A 25,255-nucleotide genomic window follows, 5' to 3' on the forward strand; every position below is an offset into this window, starting at 1 on the left:
AGTCAGGTAGAGATACCCAGTAAGACTGGATAGGTATCTTGAATCTGGAACCTTGGAGTCCTCAGACTGAGGAGTATTCTCAGTATATACATCAAGTCACTAAGGTAGGACGAAAGGTTGCTACAGTCCTATTATTTTATGGTTATTATAAGTGTACCGGGACTCTAAAAGGAACTTGTTTGTATAATGCTATACTATACAAGGTATGTAGCCCAGGAAGTGACCAGCCTGATATGTGCTATAACCCATCCTTTTTCCTAGTGCCCATAAAAACAGGCAAACTTCTAGTTTTCCCAGTCTATGCTTTCCAAGAAAAGAGAAACATATCTATAGGTGACTGGAAATATGATGAGTGGCCCCTTGAAAGAATCATACAGTACTATGGGCCTGCTACTTGGGCACAAGATGGCTTGTGGGGATACCAGATCCCCATTTGCATGCTCTACCAAATCATGCGGTTACAAGCTGTCTTAGAAATAATCACTAATAAAACCAGCAGAGCCTTGACTATTCTGGCCCAGCAAGAACCTCAGATGAGAAATGCTATCTATCAAAATAGCTCGGCTCTCAACTACTTGCTAGCAGCTGAAGGAGGGGTCTGTAGGAAATTTAACCTTACTAATTGCTGTCTACACTTAGATGATCAAGGGCAAGTAGTTGAAGACATAGTTAGAAATATGACAAAACTGGCAGATGTGCCCATGCAAGTGTGACATGGATTTGATCCTGGGGCCGTGTTTGGAAAATGGTTCCCAGCACTAGGAGGATTTAAAACTCTTATAATAGGAGTTATAATAGTAATAGGAAGCTGCTTACTGCTCCCTTACTTGCTACCTGTACTTCTTCAAATAAAAAGCTTAATCGTTACCTTAGTTCACCAAAATGCTTCAGCACAAGTGTACTAAATCAATCACTATCGATCTGTCTTGCAAGAAGACATGGGTAGTGAGGATGAAAGTGAGAACTCCCACTAATGAGTGAGGTTCTTAATATGGGGGAATAAGGAAGGAGACCACCCCTCATTTCTGCCGCAAAGGAAAAGTAGGAGTTAAAGAAAAGACAGAAGTGAAATCAATAAGACAGCCCAGCACTGCATTCCAGGTCTGGTAGTTAAAGATTGACCCCTGATCTAACCAGTTATGTTATCTATAGATTCCAGATATTGCATGGAAAACCACTGTGAAAATCCCCGTCCTGTTCTGTTCTGATTACCAGTGCATGCAGCTCCCAGTCACGTACCCACTGCTTGCTCAGTCGATCACAACCCTCTCACGTGGACCCCCTTAGAGTTGTAAGCCCTTAAAAAGGACAGGAATTGCTCACTCAGGGAGCTTGGTGTTTGGAGACATGAGTCTGCCGATGCTCCCAGCTGAATAAAGCCCTTTCCTTCCACAACTTGGTGTCTGAGGGGTTCTCGTCCTGCTACAGAGCTTCCTGCAGTTTCATTAAAAACTTTATTATTTGGGAACAACACTATGCAGCCACTAAAATCATGCTTTCAGAGTATTTTTTAAATTTATTTTATTATTTATTTATTTATTTATTTTATTTTTTTTATTATACTTTAAGTTCTAGGGTACATGTGCATAACGTGCAGGTTTGTTACATATGTATACTTATGCCATGTTGGTGTGCTGCACCCATCAACTCGTCAGCACCCATCAATTCATCATTTATATCATGTATAACTCCCCAATGCAATCCCTCCCTCCTCCCCCCTCCCCATGATAGGCCCCAGTGTGTGATGTTCCCCTTCCCGAGTCCAAGTGATCTCATTGTTCAGTTCCCACCTATGAGTGAGAACATGCGGTGTTTGGTTTTCTCTTCTTGTGATAGTTTGCTAAGAATGATGGTTTCCAGCTGCATCCATGTCCCTACAAAGGACGCAAACTCATCCTTTTTGATGGCTGCATAGTATTCCATGGTGTATATGTGCCACATTTTCTTAATCCAGTCTGTCACAGATGGACATTTGGGTTGATTCCAAGTCTTTGCTATTGTGAATAGTGCCGCAATAAACATACGTGTGCGTGTCTTTGTAGTAGAATAATTTATAATCCTTTGGGTATATACCCAGTAGTGGGATGGCTGGGTCATATGGTACACTTAGTTCTAGATCCTTGAGGAATCGCCATACTGTTTTCCATAATGGTTGAACTAGTTTACAATCCCACCAACAGTGTAAAAGTGTTCCTATTTCTCCACATCCTCTCCAACACCTGTTGTTTCCTGACTTCTTAATGATTGCCATTCTAACTGATGTGAGATGGTATCTCATTGTGGTTTTGATTTGCATTTCTCTGATGGCGAGTGATGATGAGCATTTTTTCATGTGTCTGTTGGCTGTATGAATGTCTTCTTTTGAGAAATGTCTGTTCATATCCTTTGCCCACTTTTTGATGGGGTTGTTTTTTTCTTGTATATTTGTTTGAGTTCTTTGCAGATTCTGGATATTAGCCCTTTGTCAGATGAGTAGGTTGCAAAAATTTTCTCCCATTCTATAGGTTGCCTGTTCACTCTGATGGTAGTTTCTTTTGCTGTGCAAAAGCTCTTTAATTAGATCCCATCTGTCAATTTTGGCTTTTGCTGCCGTTGCTTTTGGTGTTTTAGACATGAAGTCCTTGCCCATGCCTATGTCCTGAATGGTACTACCTAGATTTTCTCCTAGGGTTTTTATGGTATTAGGTCTAACATTTAAGTCTCTAATCCATCTTGAATTAATCTTCGTGTAAGGGGTAAGGAAAGGATCCAGTTTCAGCTTTCTACTTATGGCTAGCCAATTTTCCCAGCACCATTTATTGAATAGGGAATCCTTTCCCCATTTCTTGTTTCTCTCAGGTTTGTCAAAGATCAGATGGCTGTAGATGTGTGGTATTATTTCTGAGTCCTCAGAAATAATGCTTTCAGAGTATTTAAAGGCATATGCAAATATTGATCAGTCTTCTTACACTAAACATCATGATGTGGTTTTCTTATGTGGATACAGTAAAAGAAAAATTGTGGGAATAAGCCAGTGTTCATAGCATGTCAAGTGCTCTCTTGAATGGAGTAATTGCAGGCAGCCCAAATGTTCTCTCAACCACTAGTGGTGGTAGAACAAACGCAAAGCTGGTACTCAAAGTGACTCAGGAGTATGACAATTTTTCTGTACATGCTTTTCTGATAGTGCCTAGGAATGATGCTTTTTGCCTAAAAACAGGAAAACTGGGAGGTCTTTATTGGAACTTTCTTGCCATAGCCAAATAGACAATAATCTGTGATGAGTATCATCTAACAAATTGATAGCTGACCTTAATGGAACATAGATACTCGCCGGGCGCGGTGGCTCAAGCCTGTAATCCCAGCACTTTGGGAGGCCGAGACGGGCGGATCACGAGGTCAGGAGATCGAGACCATCCTGGCTAACACGGTGAAACCCCGTCTCTACTAAAAAATACAAAAAATTAGCCGGGCGAGGTGGCGGGCGCCTGTAGTCCCAGCTACTCGGGAGGCTGAGGAAGGAGAATGGCGTGAACCCGGGAGGCGGAGCTTGCAGTGAGCTGAGATCCGGCCACAGCACTCCAGCCTGGGCAGCAGAGTGAAACTCCGTCTCAAAAAAAAAAAAAAAAAAAAAGAACATAGATACTCAAAAGTTATCTTTTAAGCATTTGCTCCTTTAATTAGAAGAATTTGAACAATTCATTCAATATCATTGTTACAATATTCCATGACTCTTATTTTCAATATGCTCAAAGCAACTTGCAAGTTTTACAAATTCTTTGCTACAGTATTACCTGCTTATTCTGATCCATAAAAGCTCTGTAGTTACACACTGTTAACATGTTAATGGCACATCTTACTAGCAACTTGCTGCACTTCCCAGTTATCAGTAGAGGTTATGTAAAATACTTGGATAAAGACAGCCCAATTCAATATTGAGTTTTCTACTGAACAAAGTATCTCCCAGTGGTAATTCAGCAAATTAGCTTCGAGAATGTGGGTAAAGGTATGTGTAATGTTGGATTCTGCAGATCTACCTGCAGAAAGGCAGGTAGAATTACTGTTAGGAAACACAAGCAGCCTTAGCACCATGGTAAAGGTTTTAAAAACCTGATCTGTAACTGTTATGGGTTCATTTCCTAATGCAGAGAAACTGGCTAGTACATAGAGTATAGCTTTAATGTGGGAGATATGCCAACTTGGAAATGCTACCCAAAGATAAAAATCTAAAGACTATCAAAATTTGCTGTTTTCTAAAATCATACATTAGAATTTTGTGAAGTCTCGTGAATGACACAAAACCAAATGAAGGGAATCAGATCAAAATTACCTAAGGCCATTTCAAGTGCCTGACAAAGATGGTCAATATTAACTTGAAAAATTAGTGTTTCCTAAGAGTTCCTGTTCATAACAATTACCTGAGGCATTCCTTACAAATAAATTCTGAGGCCCATTCTCTTTAGATTCTGGCTTAGCAGGTGGTAGGTCTGGATTGAAGGCTAAGAATCTGTACCTTAAGCAATTCTAATTATCAGGCAAGTTTGGAAAAGCAGGTGTGTGTGTGGGGGGAGGGACTGGGAGCAGGAACAGGAACAATACCAGCACTGTCTGGTCCCCTCATTCAAACACTACCTGAAAAACTACCTGAGAATGAGAAAAATTCAACTGAAGTTGAGGAATTATCTACAGAACACTGTTTATTTCAAGTCCAAAACATAAATTACTCATTTTTCTTAACAGACCACATAACTTTTACTGCATGAATATTTAGGGTTTCTCTATTCGTAAGTACAGTTTATTACTAGACTTTAGGCTCGAATGATTCATATATATAGATATCAGTTTACTACAGAGGACATGTACTTTTAACATTTTTTGTTTAGGAAATATTTTACATAAAAACTCAAAGCATTTACCAGCACTCCACACCTGTCTTCAGCAAAGATTTGGCTGAAGATAACTTTCTACAAAGCACTCCAAGACTGAATAGAATGTAGCATTTTACATACTTTAGCTTATTGTTGCAGTTAAAAGTTCCCCCTTGTTTGATGGCTTCTGCATATAGCTATAAAGCAGAAGTCTTTTAACTGGCGACTTGTTAAATAAAACTGTTTTAAGTGAACTTGTCCCCAGCCCAGAACCTAAGTAGTCATAACGAAATAAAATAATTGAAATATGTGGGGCTTTTAGTAAGGGCTTTTTCAGCCTATTAAAAGAATAATTTAGTATCTATCAGTGCAATATTCTTTTAATGCTTTGTGTTCAATAACGACCACCTGGAGTGCTATTACATCTAGTATAATCAGTTGGCATCAAATATAAAGTAAAAAGATGTACATTTAATATACCAATTCTTACCTGAATAATCTCAGATTTCTGGAGAATGTTCTACAAAGTGGAATTTATTCCTAAAGTTATGCTGAATGTGGTACAATGTGTACAACTTGGTTACCCAGTGCCTGCTTTTCATTTCCAAGATTTTTTCTTGAATCAAATGCACAATCTTACAACTGTTATATTGCACTGGCTTACAGTTCTGTATATAAAGTCCAACTCAAGCTTATTTTGGTTTATTGTACATGCTTTATTAAAATGGTACTTGTATTTACAGTATCTGCAGAAAGAGTCCCTTCCAAGGTGCTCACACACACATTCAGACACACCCATACAGATATCCACTCCACAGCCCCATGCACCCACACCAGTGAGATGTGGAGGGTCAGACTCCTAAAATTAGGCAGCTGTTGGGGATAAGAGTTGATTTTTCAATTTTTTTTAAAACAGAAAAGCACAGGGGAATGCATTTGGCCATCACAATGCTAACAGAGTTTGTGTATATTACATATATGGCAGTTAACACTGAATATTCCTTTTACATTCTATATACACAGAATGATATCAAGGTTTTACGTTCAACAGAATATTCCAACTTCAGTCTTAATGCTGCTTGTAGTGACTTCTGAATTCATTATAGGGGCTTTCCCTAAAAATAATTCAAGTCTATGTTAAGTGAAATAAGGCACAATTAATATTGATTTGATTTAGGGAAAGGGAAGGAAAGAGAAGGGATAAAAATTGGTTTCAAATGATGTTTCTGTTGGGGAACTAGCTCTGACTTAAACCCACCTGAAATTTCTTCTTCTAATTTCCAAAGATTTATAAAGGTATTTTTCTTTTCCCTGACAAAGACAAAAACAAAATTTGGGAATTCACATTTTAATGTTCCAGTAGCCTAAACTACTCAAATTGATGTGTACCCCCACCTCCCCTGATCAGGTCACCTCCCTCACCAATGGTAAAATAAAAACACAGTATGTGACAGAGGAGTCCCTTGACATTTCTTGAGGAGATTTGTACACTTGAGTAGCAAATACATATCTGGTTGTCTTCAATACATTTTAAAAAGAAAGAAAAAGAAGAAAGGAAAGAAGGAAATAAGGAAGGAAAGAAAAGAAGTAATATTGTGACTTTCTTGCTCTTTAAAAAAAATCCCTGTCTCCTTCTTTTCAGGATGATGAAGCCCCACTAGACATTACAAACAACTGCAACAAATGAGTTTGGCAGCATAAATAATGTCTAGTAATCAAATCTTCATAGTGATATTCATTTATCTTGTACACAATTTGTTGAGTGTTTTTCGCAGCAGGTGAATCAAACCCAGACGCTGGACATTCTGTGAAAGGGAGTAAGAATTGCAGCTCTGAAGGCCCCTGACTTTGGTTGTTTACAAAGTTCAATCCTGTTTATTGTGATCCTTAGTATCTTCTTCATCTGTATATTCTGATGGTTCTTCTCCTGGTTTTAGGAGTCTGCCTACATAATCATATTTTTCTGAAAGATACATCAAAAGAAAATCAGTGGTGATCAAATTTGTTTCATTATTCCATTACACAGAGAAAAGGCATTTGTCTGTTTTAGAATCATATAAAATATGATATTAGAATATTATCTAAATATTCTAAAATTGCTTCACCATGGCTGGTCTTTATACACATGTAAAGCTTCAACAAAAGAAAACAGGATCAGGGAACTTACAAGGCTTGGGAATTCTTTCAAGAGGGTGGTCTGTACCAGTGATTCTTAGTTGGATACTGCATCAGAATCATTTGGAGATCTTTTGTAAAAACGAGTTAAGTCCAGGACCCATCTCAGTACCCAGCTAAACCAGAACAGTTGTTCCAAGGGACCCAGGGGTCAGATAAACAGCTGGGACAGCGTCACACAAGTGGTAAAAACTGATGTTATGAGGGCATAATAAAGGGGAACGATATTTTTTACCTACATTTCGAGTGTTAAGACCTGTAAAATCATTTTAGAATAAATTATAATATTGAAATCAGTAATCAATTCAGTTTTAAATGTAAGCCTGTATTTTTAAAAAACTAAACCTTAATGAACAAGCTTTAAAAGACTACAAGTATCACAATTTTTATGAGGCTTAGAGTTTGTAACAAGTCATTTTTTAAATACGGATTTTCAAAATAAGTATCACATGTAACAACCATATTTTTATTTAGCTATTTTTTGCAATTTCTTTTTTTGGACAAGTCTCACTATGTTGCCCAGGTTAGTACTTATACTCCTGAGCTCAAGGGATTCCCATCAGCAGCTGGGACCACAGGCGTGTGCCACTCCACTCAGGTTTAGCTATCTTTAAAAATATTATCAAATCATGATGGCAATGAAAACAGATGACATCTTTAGGCTCTTAAAGCATGTGAAATAGCATATATTTTCTTTGAACAAATATTTAATTTTCCAAAGAATCCAACAAAATAAAAATACCTTTAAACTGCATTTCCCATTCTCGAACACTCTCCATTTGTACTGCATTCAGATCTGAGAGATCATCATATTCATCTCTAAGTGCATCTTTATCTAGGCAAAATGTGGCCAGTCCTCTGGAGGCATCCCTACCAGCAAATATTCCATATGGACCCGCTGGAAAAAGAAAAGAAATTATTTAGATCACCTAACAATATTTTAGAATGTCTCAAAGGAAAAAGTAAAAAACAAAAACAAAACGAAAAAAACAACCAACAAACAAAAAAATCCCTCATAATTCACATTTGTATATATCCTTAATTTCAAAACACGCACAGATACTAGATGGAGTAAGAAAAGAAATTTCTTGGAAATTTTTGCCTTTTGACCAAAGTAAAGCTTTTCACTTAGATCTTAAAAACCTTCCATTTCAATTACTTCAGATACCCCCAAACTTATATTCAAAATGACGACTGTGAGGTAATGAGGGAGAAGAAGAAACTTAACTGGTTAGGTTTAGAAGCCAGTTTGCTTGAGAGGAAATAATGTTTACTGGTTGCTGTTAATTAATAGTGGCATCCAAAAAAAAATAAAAATAATCAACAGAACATCATGTATTATGTAGAGACTCAGCTGAACTGTGAATCTGTAACAATTTTCTCTTTGCTATCCTTATGAAGTTTGCAATTCTATGAGAAAACAGACTGTATCATCTTTGTGGTCCCAGGGACTAGTTCAGTGCTCAACACGCATTTAATAAATCTTTGCTGAGTGGTTTAATAAAAAGGGACTCATATTCAAAATAAATCACCTGACTACCATAATATATATACAATGATCTATATAAACTAAGAAAAGTCATTAGGAAAAATAATAGCTCTTACTTGTCATGACTTTTGAGAAACAGAGGAAGTAGCTATAAGGAATAATTCTTCTGGACTGACACATTAAGCAATAATTAGCATTTTACCCAAGGAATTAGGTACCGTTCTCTCTGAGGAGAAATGGCATGACTGATGTGTTGACAAAAACCATTCCCAAGGTCTGTCCTTGAGAATAGCAATTCGTTCATCTCTGTATCCTCAATGCCTAGCACTGTGCCTGGCATAAAGTAGGAATGTAATAATTTTCTTCCAAATGACTTAGCTGTAGTTCCAAATAAAAACAAATTCAAGATTCTGACCCTTCAAACAGATTCACTTATGGTAGGCAAAGACACTATTATTAACAACAACAGAGTGGTGAAAAAGAGGGCTTATAAATAAAAGAACAAAGTATGTTTTGATAAGCAAACAAACAGAAAAAAACTAGAACTTCCTTGATTTTTAAATGAGCGAAATGATTATATTCATATGTAAAAGCATTTAGGAAACTGAAAGTTATGTGTCAAAAAGTCTCTGTACCTTCTGAGAGTAGAAATCGAGGTTTCACTTAAATAGGTATCTAAGCATTTATGAGAATTAACTTGAGTTGCAAACAGCACTGTACTATAAAGTTAACCAAATGTGAAATTCATTCCCTGAAAAGTTTACTGCATGGAACCAGAAGTAGCATTAGCAATAATTTTAAGAGTAACATTAATAGGTATTGATACAGTAACATGAAAGTAAAGCTAACAGTTCCAGTAAAGTACATTTTTATTCTGCTTTTCTTATTCTTATTGCATTTTCCATACTGCTACTTGGTATCACATGACTATCAACAATTATTTAATCATTGAATGGTTATACATTATCCCACTGAATGGATGTGTACCTGTAATTAATATAATCTGTCTATTAACATAGGCTACCATTTTATACTTTCAAATGTGTCTTCTATATAAGAATATGGAATACAATTTACCACTGGCCAATATTCGTAACCTTCAAACTTTTTCTATCATCTCAACTGACGTTCAAAAGGGTATTAACCAGGCCGGGTGTAGTGGCTCACGCTAACACTGTGGGAGGTAGAGGCGGGTGGATCACCTGAGGTCAGCAGTTTGAGACCAGCCTGGCCAACATGGTGAAACCTCGCCTCTACTAAAACTACAAAAATTAGCCAGCTGTGGTGGCGTATGCCTGTAATCCCAGCTACTTGGGAGTCCGAGGCAGAAGAATTGCTTGAATCCAGGAGATGGAGGTTGCAGTGAGTTGAGATCACGCCACTGCACTACGGCCGGGCTGACAGAGCAAGACTCTTTCTCAAAAAAAAAAAAAAAAAAAAAAAAAAAAGGGTATTAACCAGTTATGTCTGTGTGTGCGCACGCACATGTGTGTGCAAAATTCTACACGCTTTGTGGCAATAGGTGTTTTCAGGAGGACAAGGAGAGAGACAGAGACAGAGAACTAGTGTGTTTAAAAATAAAATTTCCTGAGAAACAATGACAAAAAAAAATAAACATTATGTTTACCCTTAATGCTGACTAGACCAATGCTTACAAACTTGAAAAGCAAAAAGTGAAACACACAAAAGGAAAAATAAAACTAATAAAGGCCATAACAATCTACAAATGGAAAATGATAGTTTCAATTTTTGAAAGAATTTTCCAGCAACCTTGCTTTCCTCTCTTAGAGTTTCCAAAGTGGAAGGGACAGACTTTGCCTTCCCCACTTGGCAGATGAAAAACCGGAGCAGAGGCATTCAGTGTGATTTGCCTAAAATTACGGACAGAACTGGGAGTACTACTTCCACTTTCCTAAATCCTCCAAGCAGTGTACCTCAAGAAAACACATAGAAGACTCACAAGTCCAAAGATGGAGTAACCACCATGAAAACTGGAGCATTTTACTATTTACAAAATTTCAAGAGAATGAAGATTTTCGAATATTTATTAAATCAAAATGGAAGAGAAGTAACAAAAAAGCTCTACTTAATAGCTCTTCTTAGCATTCTATTATAGTATTTATCTCCATGGCCTGCAAACATTAATATACTTCAGGTACTTCAGAGTATAAGCCATAAAACACATTTAAATGATACAAAGAAGATAAAATCATTATAAAAACAGCAATCAGAAAGTCCTCCATCTTTGAGTATATTAATATATACCAGTGCATTCTCTAATAAATTTCTCTACCAACTTCCCTAAGAAAGCTTCAACACTGAATGAATAAAAAAAAATTTCATAAAATATGCTCTTTCTGGGGTACAGGGGGTGGGAAATGATTGACTTGGTAAGAGTGAACTTGAGTCAACAGTTAATAATCCAAGCCAAATTCTAGACAAATGATGTTCTGTTGACTCTTGAACAGAAAAGAATAATTCAGTGATTAACATATTCCCCCACTGCCTAAATTATATTAAGCTGTCTTCTCCATATGTTTAGAATTTCCCTCAGGAAGCATTTAACTTCTGCAAAGGTCTTTTTAGTAATAGTTTTCTATGTTCTTTCCTGTAAGACCATTAACAAAAATTTTTTGTTGTTGTTTTTTGAGACAGGGTCTTACTCTGTCACCCAGGCTGGAGTACAATGGCTCGATCATGGTTCAATCATATTTCACTGTATCCTCTACTTCCTGGGCTCAAGTGATCCTCCTGCCCTAACCTCCCAAATAGCTGGGACTAGAGGCATGGCCCACCAGGCCTGCCTAATTTCTTTTATTTTTTGTAGAGACAAGGTCTCACTATGTTGCCCAGCTGATCTTGAACTCCTGGCCTCAAGCAATCCTCCTGCCTTTGCCTCCCTAAGTGTTAGAATTACAGGCCTAAGCCACCATGCCCAGTCTTCTGTAAGGTCATTAAAGAATATAACATTAGGAACTAAAGTTGGAACTGGATAGGTTAATCTGAGGAAGGAGGATTTGAGGTCTAATAAAAGGATATTTCCCTGCATTCATAATACAATCAGGAGCTTATCTGAAAAGTCAGCAATACCTTCCCATTCCATTACCCCCTTACCTAACAAACTTAAATATTTACCAATTCTAATATTTTGGTAAGTATACTTGGCTATTCATAATACTAAAACAATAGGGAGCTACTCAAATAAAGCAAATTTGCATGGTATAATTTATTTATATTAGTATTTTTTTTGAGACAGTCACACTCTTGTCACCCAGGCTGGAGTGCAGTGGTGTGATCTCAGCTCACTGTAACCTCTGCCTCCTAGGTTCAAGTGATTCTCCTGCCTCACTCAGCCTCCCAAGTAGCTGGGATTACTGGGTGTGGCACCACCCCCGGCTAATTTTAATATTGTTGGTAGAGAGGGGGTTTCACCATGTATGGTGACTAGGCTGGTCTTGAGCTCCTGACCTCAGGTGATTTGCCTGCCTCAACCTCCCTGTGCCCAGCCTAATTTATTTCTAAAAAGGCTAGTTTACATAAACTGATCTGGTTTTTTTTTTATTATTAAGGCCCATTTAGACACTAACAGTTCAGTAATAACTAGAAGAATTAAATTCTGTTGCTTTATCAAATATTAAAATATAATGCTGATCCAAAAATAGCCTCCCAATTTTAAGCAAATTCTTGCTACAAAAAATGAACAGCATTATTCAGTCAAAGCAGATACTCTGAAATGTACCTACATAACAAATATTCAAGGACTTTATTTTAAAGATAAATTTTATTTCAAAGCTATTGTTAAATATACCACCATGAGGCAGGCGGATCACGAGGTCAGGCGATCATGACCATCCTGGCTAATGCTTGGTGAAACCCTGCCTCTTAAAAAATACAAAAAATTAGCTGGGCATGGTGACGGGCGCCTTGTAGTCCCAGCTACTTGGGAGGCTGAGGCAGGAGAATGGCATGAACCTGGGAGGCGGAGCTTGCAGTGACCTCAGATCTCGCCACTGCACTCCTGCCTGGGAGACAGAGCCAGACTCCGTCTCAAAAAAAAAACACACAAAAAACAAAAACCAACATGATAGTATACTAGTCAGAATTCAGATTTCATTTAGTTTTTAAAGTCAATCCAACTTGTGGTCAATGTATTTTAAAGTTCAATAAACCTATTAGTTACTGTATCCTAAAACTGCTTACTTTAATATAATCAGTTAGAATGAGGTGACATATTCTTGAAATAGCAACAACATATGTTCATTATAAAATGTTTTAAATATTACTTTAATAAATAGAAAATTCCAGGAGGAAGTAAATAAAATATGTAGTAACAGATAATTCTGTGATTATTAGGATGATTATATAGCTACCTTAGTGTTTCTAAGGGGATATTTTAGTTATTCTCAGTTTAAAAACCACAGCTCTCAGAGATGAACTTTAATTAAAGTTTATCAACAGTGCAGTTTTCAGGCCTGTTTTGACAACAGTCTTTTGTGATTATAAACTGAGTAACTAATAACACTTAGTCTTGTGTAATTTATTCCAAATAAGATTATAATGAGCCTATCAACAAATGAGGCAATATGTAAAAGTGATTAACTGAACTAATAAATTTTTTTTATGCTTAGGTCCAGTAAGTCCCAAGACTTTTAGAGAGAATGCAGTATGGTAAAACTGAAATAAAACCTCTCAAGAAGACAGATACTTGGGTTCTAGAGGATCCACTCAACAAGTAACAATGAGCAAGTCTCAATTTCCGTAGTCCTTAGATCCCTCAAATATAAATTAGGAAAACTATCTTACATGCCTAAAGTTGAGGCCAAACTAAATAATCTCTTGAATAGTATGATTCTATAAGGGACTGAAAATGCAATCTTGCTTCTGAAATTTGAGCTACTGTCAAAAGCTCTCAGCAACATTGTGAACTGAGCATATGGCCTTAACTCCAGGGTCCCTGGGTAGGTTGGGGTAAAGATGGAAAAATTAAAACCCCAGGCCCATGCCACTTATGGGAGTGGGGCCTGAGTTTATCCAACCCATGTAGAATGAAAATTCCAAGGTGAAAAAATAGTATGAAGGCAGATATCTACAGGAATTAATGAACACTCAAGATGACTTCAAGTATTGGGAAAAAGGGATTACTCCCCTTTTGGGGAAACATGTTGGGACAACTAGATAACCTTCTGTTAAAAAACACAACCCCTTGGGAGGCCAAGGTGGGTGGATCACGAGGTCAGGAGCTTGAGACCAACCTGGCCAAGATGGTGAAACCCCATCTCTTATACTAAAATTACAAAAATGAGCTGGGCGCAGTGGTGGGCACCTGTAATATTGGTTACTCGAGAGGCTGAGGCAGGAGAATCACTTGAACCCGGGAGATGGAGGTTGCAGTGAGCCGAGATGGCGCCACTGCACTCTAGCCTGGGCGGCAGAGCAAGACTCCTTCTCAAAAACAAACAAACAAACACCATCCCACCAAATTTGGACTCTAATTTCACATCTTAAAGCAAAATCAATTTCAAATGGAACTAAAAAACCGAAAACATAGAGGTACTAAAAAAACTACATATTTTTAAAAACAATTTTTAGGCCGGGCGCGGTGGCTCAAGCCTGTAATCCCAGCACTTTGGGAGGCCGAGACGGGCGGATCACGAGGTCAGGAGATCGAGACCATCCTGGCTAACACGGTGAAACCCCGTCTCTACTAAAAATACAAAAAACTAGCTGGGCGAGGTGGCGGGCGCCTGTAGTCCCAGCTGCTCGGGAGGCTGAGGCAGGAGAATGGCGTGAACCCGGGAGGCGGAGCTTGCAGTGAGCTGAGATCCGGCCACTGCACTCCAGTCCGGGCGACAGAGCGAGACACCGCCTCGAAAAAAAAAAAAAAAAAAAAAAAAAAACAATTTTTAAGTGCATAAAGTCTTTAAATACACTACATAACTTAGCAGCCATAAATTTGAATATATAAAACCAAAAATTTGTGTGGTTCAAAAAAAACACCGTAAATAAGTAAAAAGACAACTAAACTAGAAAAAATATTTGCAGCAAAGGCTGATTTACTTTACAAAGAACACCTAAAATTTGTAAGATCTATAAGATGATTGAAAAACTGTGGCAAGGCTGGGCGCGATGGCTCATGCCTGTAATCTCAGCACTTTGGGAGGCTGAGGTGGGCAGATCACCTGAGGTCAGGAGTTCGAGACCAGCCTGACCAACATGGAGAAACCCCATCTCTAATAAAAATACAAAATTAGCTGGGCGTGGTGGCGCATGCTTGTAATCCCAGCTACTCGGGAGGCTGAGGCAGCAGAATCGCTCGAACCCAGGAGGCAGAGGTTGCAGTGAGCCGAGATCAGGTCATTGCACTCCAGCCTGGGCAACAATAGTGAAACTCCGTCTCAAAAAAAAAAAAAAAAAGAAAAACTGTGGCAAAGAATATATGAATAAGCAATTTGTAGAAAAGGAATCATAAATGACTCAACTTTTTAAAAAGAAGTCCAACTTCACTAAGTAAATGAGAAGTGTAAATTTAAACAAATATTGAGATACCATTTTAACCCAGATTGACAAAGACCAAGAAGCTTAATATCACGTTTTTGGCAAGAAGTTAGAAACAGGCATTTTCATCAAGGGTAAATTGGTCCAACCTCTCTGAAGGGCAGTTCGGAAACAAGAATCCAAATTAAAAATGTCCATATCCCAAGCCTCAGTAATTTTATTTCCAGGAATTTACTTTATAATCATTATTTTACACACATGTGTAAAATGACATGTACATATTTATTGCATCATGCAACAGGAGATTGAAAACAAATGTTAACAGTGGACTGTTAAATTATGACTTATTCATATAACAGAATGTTAAGAACGTTATGCATGTATTTAAAAGAATAAAATGGTTCTCTATACTGATGTGAAAGGCTCTTGTGATATTAAAACATTGTGAAGTGTATGTATAGTATACTATAATTAGAGTAGGGGGAAAGGAAGATATCCACATGCTCGTACTTGCACCCAAAATAGCTCTAGAACAATACGTATACTGGTCCTTTGCCTCTTTGGAAGGGAACCTGGTGGCTGGGAGTAGTTGTGGGAAACAGACTTATTTTTCACTGTATATCCTTTTGAATTTTCTATTTTGAGCACGTATTACTTAATTAAAAAAATCATTGTTTTAACTTACGTGAGGCCCTATTTCACAACACACCCAAACCACTTTACAGGACCACTTTCACAACTTAGGGCTCATGGAATTTTACAGGAAATACTCCAAAATTAAAAAAAGTAACTACTGAAGATAGTAAGTTCACAATAAAAAATATAAACTACATGAAGAAACAAACCATCATGGAGGAGTGAGCACATATAACAGATAGGAGAACTGGCATCCCAAGAATAAATAGAAGCAGATTAACGAACTAAAGTAAATTTGCTTACAATTATTAAGAAACGGTACATAAGGAAAGATTAAGAGACATTAAGAATAGATGAAAACGGCCGGGCGCGCTGGCTCAAGCCTGTAATTCCAGCACTTTGGGAGGCCGAGATGGGCGGATCACGAGGTCAGGAGATCGAGACCATCCTGGCTAACCCGGTGAAACCCCGTCTCTACTAAAAAATACACACAAAAAATCTAGCCAGGCGAGGTGGCGGGCGCCTGTAGTCCCAGCTACTCAGGAAGCTGAGGCAGGAGAATGGCGTAAACCCAGCAGGCGGAGCTTGCAGTGAGCTGAGATCCGGCCACTGCACCCCAGCACTCCAGCCTGGGCGACAGAGCGAGACTCCGTCTCAAAAAAAAAAAAGAATAGATGAAACCTAATGTATATCTACTAACAGTTCCAGAGGAAGGAACAGAGATAATGGAGGAGGCAATAAGTAACAGCAAATTTTCTGGAAAAAAAAAAAAAAAAAAAGGACAATATATCCACAGACTTGAGTAGAGTTTGGTATGTGGTAAATAAAAAACCACACCTGGACAAATCCTAGTAAAAGAAGAAAACCCCAAAGACAGAAAGATCTCAACTACAACCAAAGGGAAGAAACAGATTAATAAAAGTAAAGACAGACTACAAGCCGACTCCCCACCAAGTGGAAGACAGTGGCGTAACGCTATGGAAGAGAGCTGAGGTAAAATAAGGTCAATGTACACTTTTTTTTGAGACAGGGTCTCGCTGTGTCACCCAGGTTGAGTGCAGTGGTGTGATGAAGGCTCACTGATCTTCTGGGCTCAAGTGATCTTACTACCTCAGACTCTTGAGTAGCTGGGACCACAGGTGCACGCCACTATGCCTGGCCAATTTTTTATATTTTTGTAATAGACAGGGTCTCGCCATATTGCCCAGGCTAGTCTTGAACTGCTGGGCTCAAGCAGTCTTCCCACCTTGGTCTCCCAAAAATGGTAGGATTATACGCATGAGCCACTGTGCCTGGCCCACTCTCCAATTTTATATTCTAAACCCAAACTATTATTCCTGAGTGAGGACAAACAAAAAAATTTTTCCTGCCAGTGAAAAACTATAGGACATACCTCACTAAAATAAAAAGTGAACTCCAAACAAAGAAATGAGATGTAAGAAACAACAGTAAATTAAAAAATGATAACCATGCTGGTAAATTTAAACAAGAACTATTTTAAAAAGATAATTTCATCAATTTTGGGGTGGACTTTGAAAAAATATAGTGAAACTAAAGTCTAATAGTGATACTGTGGAAAACGGGATGGGGGAGGAATAAGAGTTAAAGCTTTCTAAACAGGGCCTCAACATAAGACTATGTATAATGCAGGGGATACTATCTATATTTGTAGTCATGGCAGTTTTGCTTATTTATTAAGAACTAATCTGTCAAATGTCAGTAAAGTATCTTAAAGAGGCAGCTTTTTCTAATTCATACTACAATGATGTTTGGCTAAAATTCTTATATTATTCAGAAGCATAGGATAGTCATCTACAGCAAAAACTTAAGGAAATCACCAAAAGGATAGAAATAGAATACATCTACATCAGTAGAGGGGAGAAAATGGAAGAAATAAATCAGTCTGAGAAGGAAAAATAGTGGGAAAAGAGGCAAAGAAAAGGTGAAGGGAAATCACAAAATAAAATGATAGAAATAAACCTAAATATACCAGTAATCACAAAACATATACACTAATTAAGCTATTAAAGGACACAGTGCTAATATTAGATTTAATGAAAAAAACCCAGCTATATGTCATTAATGTGAGAAAAATAAAACAACACAGATTGACTAAAAGTAAAGGGATGGAAAATGAAATACTGTGTTAATACTAATCAGATAAAGGCTGAAGCCAAATCTGAAAATCAACAGTATTAAAGGTGTTTCTAATATGATCAGTTCTAGATCTACTGCTAGATGGCTTTGCTCAGTATAGTAGGCATAGTAATAATCTCACTTCAGAACATTCTCATACCCAGTCTTTGTATGGCTGGCTCTGTTAGGTTTTTGCTTAAATGTCAAGTCCTTTTTCTTGACAATTTAACATAAAAAAGGTAACCTTGCTTAGCCACTTAATCTAAATAAAGTCCTTTGTTATCCTCTATTCCCATTCTATTAATTTCTTTTACAGCATGTTTAATTACAGATTATAATTACATACTGAAATCCTTGTTTACTGCCTGTCTTCCTTAATAGACTATTAACTCCATGAGGATAGGAAAACATCTGTTTTGAAGACTTAGTTAACTCCATTTCTCATATCTTAAGGTTTTACTGTAATGAAATCCAGGGAAGTCTTTCTCAGTATTTAAAAATGGAGCTGAAATCCTATTATTAAAGATCCTGAGACTGGATATAGGCTCCAAAAGAATACAGGAGTTATACAGTCAGGTCTGTCATGCGTGCACAGGGAAAGGAGTGGTCTATGTCAGAGTGTTGAAAAAATAATTAAAAGAATCTGAATGGCTAATTCCAGATGTTATTAAATCTACTCCTTTCTTCCACCCTGAATAATAGCTTCCAGTTTCAAGCTATCCTTTTATAATATGCTTTAGTATTTAACACAAATACAATGCCCTCAAAGATTAAAAGCAATGGGATGATGTTGAATTCAGAGCCAACTAAGTAGTTAAAATAGAAATAACTAGTAGAAATTTGAGCAGAATATAAAAAAACCATCAGAAAACCTAGCTAATCCTTTTATCTTACTGGTAGGTAATAGAAGCATATGGGCATTAGCCCAAACAACAAAGCCAGTTGGCTTCAAAGCAAGAAGCTAGGATGAGAGGTGGGTAGTGTCAACTTTAGGACATCCATGAAGAAATAGGTAAGATTGGGTCCGGTTTTTATGATGCAACTCTGCAAACATAGAGTTTCCAATTCTGCAAACTAAAGTATTAAATAAAAGTGAACATATTGAAGATAAAGTTTAAAATGGAGGAAAAACACTTCAAGGTACATGTGTTCTTTCCCCCAACCTCCTAAATATTAGACATCTCATGGGGTTCTTCTTATGTGACTTTTTTCTTTCAGTGGAACTTAAAAGTTAAGTTGGAAAACAACAAAAAAAAAAAAAAAAAGAAAAAAGAAAAAAAAGAAAAAAGAAAAAAAAGAAAAAAAAAAGGTAAGTTGGAAAAAATATAGCTTTGGTATATGTCAAAGAATATTCTACCTGGAATAAGGGAGCAGCAGTATTTTAAGTTTCAACAACGTGAGATAAACTATCAAAAAGGTCAAGTGTATAATTTTTTGCCATTCCAAAAAAATAAAAGCACTGTTTTGGTAAAGTTCCACAGCAGTAATATTAAATCAAAGTGTTAAAAATTATACTAGCTGTTTGAGTCTTCAAAACTTATGATTCTGTAAACATGTGAAACTGAATAGACTATGTTGTGATACAATGGGAAAGACTGAAGCTATGAAAACCTGGATTTAATTCTTATGTTGCCACCTACTAGATATGTGGCTTTGGGCAATCTCATAGAGCTGTTTGAAAATCAGAGATACTAAGCTCAACAAATGAAGTTTCCTCCTCCTCCTCCTCCGACCTTTAGAATCAGTGTTTTCAACAACTCTCTGGGAAGACAGAAATACTCTAAAAGGTGCCTTGTTAGTGCAATAGGTGGCACGCCAGTCTCACAATCTGAAAAAAAACTAAGTACACTGTCCAAAACGGCAGCCATAGGGGGCTGAGCACTTTGTATGTGGCTGGTGTTACTAAAGAACTCAATTTTTAATTATATCTAATTTTAATTAATTTATATTTAATTAACCACTTGGGGCCACCATTTTGGGCAGTATAACATAAAGCCATAAAAACTTTTTTTTTTTTTGAGAGAGTCTCATTCTGTCATCCAGGCTGGAGTGCAACGGCACGATCTCAGCTCACTGCAACCTCTGCCTCCTGGGTTCGACCAATTCTCTTGCCTCTGCCTCCCGAGTAGCTGGGATTACAGGCACCCACCATCATGCCCGGCTAATTAGAAACAGGGTTTCACCATGTTGGCCAGGCTGGTCTCGAACTTCTGACCTCAGGTGATCTGCCCGCCTTGGCCTCTCAAAGTTCTGGGATTAAGGTATTAGCCACCGTGCCTGGCCTTTATTTATTTATTTATTTATTTATTTATTTATTTTTTAAAGTAGAGATAGGGTTTCATCATGTTTTCCAGTCTGGTCTCAAACTCCTGACCTCATGTGATCCGCTTGCCTCGGCTTCCCGAAGTGCTGGGATTACACATGTGAGCCACCGTGCCTGGCTGAAAGCATGTTTTTTTGAGGCCTTATATCCTTGGATTTATGGGAACCAGGGAAAGGTATGAAGAAAAACAACAGTAAGATTCTCTACAAGTTATGCTTGGTGAGTTAGAAAAATAAAAGATTCTCTACAAGTTTATCACATGATGCAGTTTACTAGAAATAGTATAGGTAAGCTTTGTGGTAATATCCATCTGGATTTATCAGACATACATGTGATCCAAGCCAATTTACCTAAAATACCTAAACCTCAGACTCCCCATCTGTAGAGCAGCAATACTTACCAACTTCACTGAGGAATTATGGAGATAAAAAAATTAATGGATCTGATATAGTAGGTGCTTCACAAATCTGGTTTTCTTTCTCCTTGAATATTGTTTTACATGACCAAACTCTCCTCACATGCTGGCCAAGTGCCTAATCTGTTACTAAATTTAATATTGGCAAATACAGTTAATGCCAATTGTTTGCCAAAATGTGTACACTCCCCCAAATTATATTGTCAATATTTAATTAAGAGTCTGAACTTTAAAAACGTATGTCTAAAAATAAATGTATGTTCAGCATTATGGAAAAATCTTACAAAATTTAATCCTAAAACCATTACTGTGAAATTAGAGTAGATATTGGTTAGGCATAGAAACTAACAATTACTGCTTCTGAATTATTCTGCTACAAAACTGCTTAATTTATGAAGATGAAAATAAAAATTAAAAGCAAAACTGAACTTGTATCTGTTTTACAGCCAGAAATTTGGCTTTAAGATTTTTTGAAAAGTACTACTTATTACATTTTCTATTAATATGCAATATCAACATATTCTGAGCCCATAAAATGATCTGGCTTTAAGGTTCCTTTCAATAATAAAATATTCAAATATCTGTTAGGCTGTTGATTAACTGTAGAATACTAACTGTATATCACTCTTAGGCTGTTCATCAGAACCTAGGAACCGGCAGAAACTAATCTAAAACTGACTTCTCCATTGTAATCTCAAGAGCCTCCCTCAGTGCACTTACCATAAAAAAGCAATCTACCACCTATGACTCTTAATTTTTATTTATTTTCTTATACAGAGTCTCTCTCTGTCACCCAGGCTGGAGTGCAATAGGGCAAAGTCGGCTCATTGCAACCCCTACCTCCTGGGTTCCAGCAATTCTCCCTGCCTCCACCTCCCGAGTAGCTGGGATTACGGGCACCTGCCACCACACTGGCGGATTTTCTTGTATTTTAGTAGAGACGAGGTTTTGCCAGGTTGGCCAGGCTGGTTTCGAACTCCTGACCTCTGGTGATCCACCTGCCTCGGCCTCCCAAAGCGCTGGGATTACAGGTGTGAGCCACCGCGCCTGGCTTTAATTTTTAATTTCTATCACAGAACAAACATTTGCCACTGGAGGCTGCCAAACTGTTTCTATGACTGTCTCTCCTAGCTATTTTTAGATACTGCCAAGGCATAATGTGTGAGGACTAATACAATTCTTTGTACTAATACTTTGTTTTCTTCAGTGGTAGTTCAGACAGAGGGTACAAAAGCTGATCTTTCAGCTGGGTAAGGTCTATATTAAAAATTTAAACCTGTACAGGATTTCTAATCACTTAACACACATTTTAATACTAATGGGGAAAAAGCTTGAACTAGGTATAAAATGCTGTGTAAATCCTTGATTTAAAAAAAGTTTACTTCACTTGGCCTGTTTAAATACTGTACTTTGGCCCTGTTCTCTTGTCCCATGTGTGCTTAAGTAAACAAAAATGTATTAACCATTTCAGCTGATATAAGATTTCAGTAGACACCTTGTGCTCACATTTATATAACTAGAAGCAAAAACTCTGTAAGCTATGTATTCACTTGGTTGGACTAAATGTGTATATATACAGAAGTACAAACAACTAAGAAATAAATTACGTAATTCAACACCAAAAATCTCCTATTTCTTATCCTAGTCCAATGAACAAACTACAAACCAAAGCACTTCTAAAATATCTTCCAGCTACCAACCACTGAAATCAGAAATATATATTTTTAAGTGTCAATAAATCTCAAACACTTAGAGATTAAATTAAGGAGAAAACCAGCTTATTTCCAGACTGCCAACCCTATGACTTTAAGGCTTGGATGTACTCTCTCCAATACCAGGTCACTTTAGGTTTCTAATTTAATTATTTATTCTTATTGTAGTCACCACTTTTCTTTTTGTAAAGCTTAGTACTAATCAGTGCACAACCAGGATGTACAGTGTTGCTCAACTCTATGATATACCAACAGGTTCCATGAGTCTGGAGTTTATTAACATAATCCAAAATGTATGCTACAACCACACTGTAAAACAAGGGCTTCTAAATCAACTACCCTACACAAAGTTCTCTGAAAACAAAGTTCTAAAAATCTTTAACTTGCATAACTGGCACATGGGGGTATGAATCTACAACTCTTCTAAGTTTTTTCTTCTCAGTTCTGCTAAGTGAAAACACAAGTCATTATCAACGTGTACTTGAAAAGCAGAAAAGAAAAAAAAAGAAAAAAGAAACGAGAGACACGCCTGCTGGGTATAGGAGCTCCACCCCCAAAACTCAGGGCGAATATCCTTACCAGTCTTTAATAAGCTCTGCATTCTGGTCTGTCCTCATCCCACATACCTTGTTAATCATGGAAAGCAACTGCGAACTAAAACTGGTTTAAAAAGAGTTCGAGGTGTTGCTTATTCGTCCGGACTTCAGAGACTGGAGGGTTGGGACTTTACATGCCCCTAAACGTGGCCTTACGGAGAGCAATACAGCGAAGGAAAAAGGAGATTAGTGGCCAAAAAAAAAGGGGGGGGGGGGAGGGCAAGGAAAAGAAAGCTGTGAATTACAGAGCGTAAAACTTTAGTTTAGGTCCCAACTTCAGAAATCTCCCTTCCCTGGTGCCCCAACCACCCCAGGAATCAGGAGACTCAAAAAAGGTTAAGGGCCAGCGTTGACTGGTGACAAATATAACGATTTTGAAAAATCCAGCCAAAAAAAAAAAAAAAAGACTGCGAGGAGAAATGGCATGGAAGAAAGATGAACGCTGAGAGCTGGTCGCTGGGCGCCAGCGGGGGCCCTGGTTTCGGGAGAAGAGCTGGAGGTGCCCGCAGCTGCGGGGGGGAGGTGTGTGCGTAGGGGCGGGGCGGGCCGTCCCAGGTGCGGCGGCCGAGGCGCGGGGGTCCAGGCGACGAGAAGGCTGGGCAAACTAACCCGGTGCCCAGAGGCCTCCCCGTCCGAAGGGGGTCGTGCTTGAGCTGCAGGGGGTCCTTCCCCTCCCCTTCCAACTCCTCACCCGGGCCGTAGAACTTGCTGCCTTTGGTCACGTCGAAGACTTTCCCATTGACCGCGAGCAGGATGCGCGGGTTGCGGGACCCGTCGTACTGGCGCAGCTGCTCCAAACTGAAGTCCCGCTTCTTCATGCGAGGCAGAGAGGCAGCGGGGCTCTCCTCGCCCGCCCCGGCCCCGGTCCCCAGACCCCGCCGCCCCCAGCGCACCCACAGCCGGTAGGCCCCCAGCAGCACCAGCGCCACCAGCGCCACGTTCAGCAGCATCTCCCCGCCCCCCGTCAGAAGCGCCAACGCCGCCGCCGCCCAGCCGCCCCCTTCCGCTGCCGCTCCCGCGCCGCCCGGACTCTCGCTGCCGCCGTCGTTGCTGCTCTCGCTGCCACTCCCCAGGGTGCCTAGCTTCACGTCCCCATCACCCGCCGCCATCACTGCCCGCCAGCGCCTTCCTCCTCCTCCCCGCCCCCTGCCCTCCCCAACCCCACGGCCGGCCCCGCCCATCTGGGGGCCTCCCAGCCAATAACGTGAGGGGAGGGGGCGGGGTCAGGACCGCTCCTGATTGGGTGTTGACGGGGTAACGTTGTCTCGGATCTCTCCCGCCGCGTCCCTTCTTTCGCTGGCCGCGCACGCGTGCGACGCCCCGCCCACCTCGCCCCACACTTCCCTGCTCTTGCTGCAAGCCTCCGCTAGGTTAAGTAGACGAGGGGGGCGGGTCTGAAGAGAAGATGCTACGACGGCCGCGCGGACGCTCATGGGCGGGGCGAGACTACAGTGCGTGCGCGGGCTCCTGAGCGCCACGCGCTCTTCTCTCTTCCGTAACCCCTACGGGAATCACGCCCCTCCCAGTCCCCTGGCTCTGCGCTTGCGCCCCGCAATCGCTTCGCTTCCCATGGGTTCGCGTCCGCAAACTCCCGCCTCGTTGCGCTCGCTCCACCCGGGAGCTTCACGTGCGCCTTGGCGGCCGCGCCAGGGTCAGTTCCGGGCGGGACGCCTGGCGGAGGACAGGTGGCTTGTGGGAGGCTGGGGCATAGTTGAGCTGCAAGGCGCAAACCCATGAAGGGTGTCTGCTTTTCCCCAGGGCGCACTTGCGTTTTTCGGGAAACCGGCAGCTTGGGCGCGCAGACCGGGAAGCGGCGAGAAGTTTTGGCGACGAGCTCGGGTCTTCCTGGAACGGAGAGAAAGCACGGAGCCCGCACCGGGCTTCTCTGGCATCTGCAGTCTACGTGCTCCTCGCCCTGGCACCGAGCAGCCACTCCCCGCTGGGTTTGGCCAAGGCTGCTCTTGTAGAATTTTAAAGGATTTAGAGTCTCGTTATTCCTTGAATCATAATCTCTGCGGCCGTAGGGAAGTGGACAGGTTGAGGTTGTCTTTCTATTCGTCATTCACTCTTATTTGCAGGTTCTGTTTTATGTACTTGGGACGTCTTTTAGCCTCTCACACCTTAAAATTCTGGTGTGAAAAAGTGACCTCTGAAGTCTCACGCACTCGACTCGTTTGACGTATTCTCTCTTGCCCTTGTCTGTTGTCTTGAGTCTCATAGAATAGGTTTGAACCTTTCACTGTCGGTTGTGGAGGAGCCACTGAGGATACTGATGGGGCAAGTGACAGGGTCGACACTCCTGTAGAGAGGTTATATAGCAGCCAGATGTGTGAAGGATTAGAGGCTGGGGAACGAGTGGGAAATCAGTTAGTAGGCTAGGGTATTTGTGCGTGAGGTGAGGAGACTCAGAGCTAGTGGAGACATTAGAGCA

At 39.6% G+C, this 25,255-nt stretch overlaps 1 protein-coding gene and 1 long non-coding RNA gene across 2 annotated transcripts in view; one reads left to right on the plus strand and one right to left on the minus strand.

The window, feature by feature from the left end:
• Nucleotides 1-3,632: 3,632 nt before the first annotated feature.
• On the minus strand, nucleotides 3,633-24,968 carry PGRMC2 (progesterone receptor membrane component 2). Its single transcript, XM_033215246.1, has 3 exons — nucleotides 23,516-24,968; nucleotides 7,765-7,920; nucleotides 3,633-6,810 (listed from the first exon to the last, which is right to left on the minus strand). The coding sequence occupies exons 1-3, from the start codon at nucleotides 24,003-24,005 to the stop codon at nucleotides 6,713-6,715; spliced, it is 744 nt and encodes a 247-aa protein (XP_033071137.1). The 5' UTR covers nucleotides 24,006-24,968; the 3' UTR covers nucleotides 3,633-6,712.
• Nucleotides 24,125-25,255, plus strand: part of LOC117085903 — a 294,414-nt gene continuing 293,283 nt past the window's right edge. Inside the window, exon 1 of the long non-coding RNA XR_004438125.1 lies at nucleotides 24,125-24,194. This is a non-coding gene — a long non-coding RNA (uncharacterized LOC117085903). The remainder of the gene's footprint in view (nucleotides 24,195-25,255) is intronic.

The sequence above is a fragment of the Trachypithecus francoisi genome, unplaced genomic scaffold, assembly GCF_009764315.1.
Source record: "Trachypithecus francoisi isolate TF-2019V2 unplaced genomic scaffold, Tfra_2.0 Lachesis_group1, whole genome shotgun sequence".
Taxonomy (NCBI): domain Eukaryota; kingdom Metazoa; phylum Chordata; class Mammalia; order Primates; family Cercopithecidae; genus Trachypithecus; species Trachypithecus francoisi.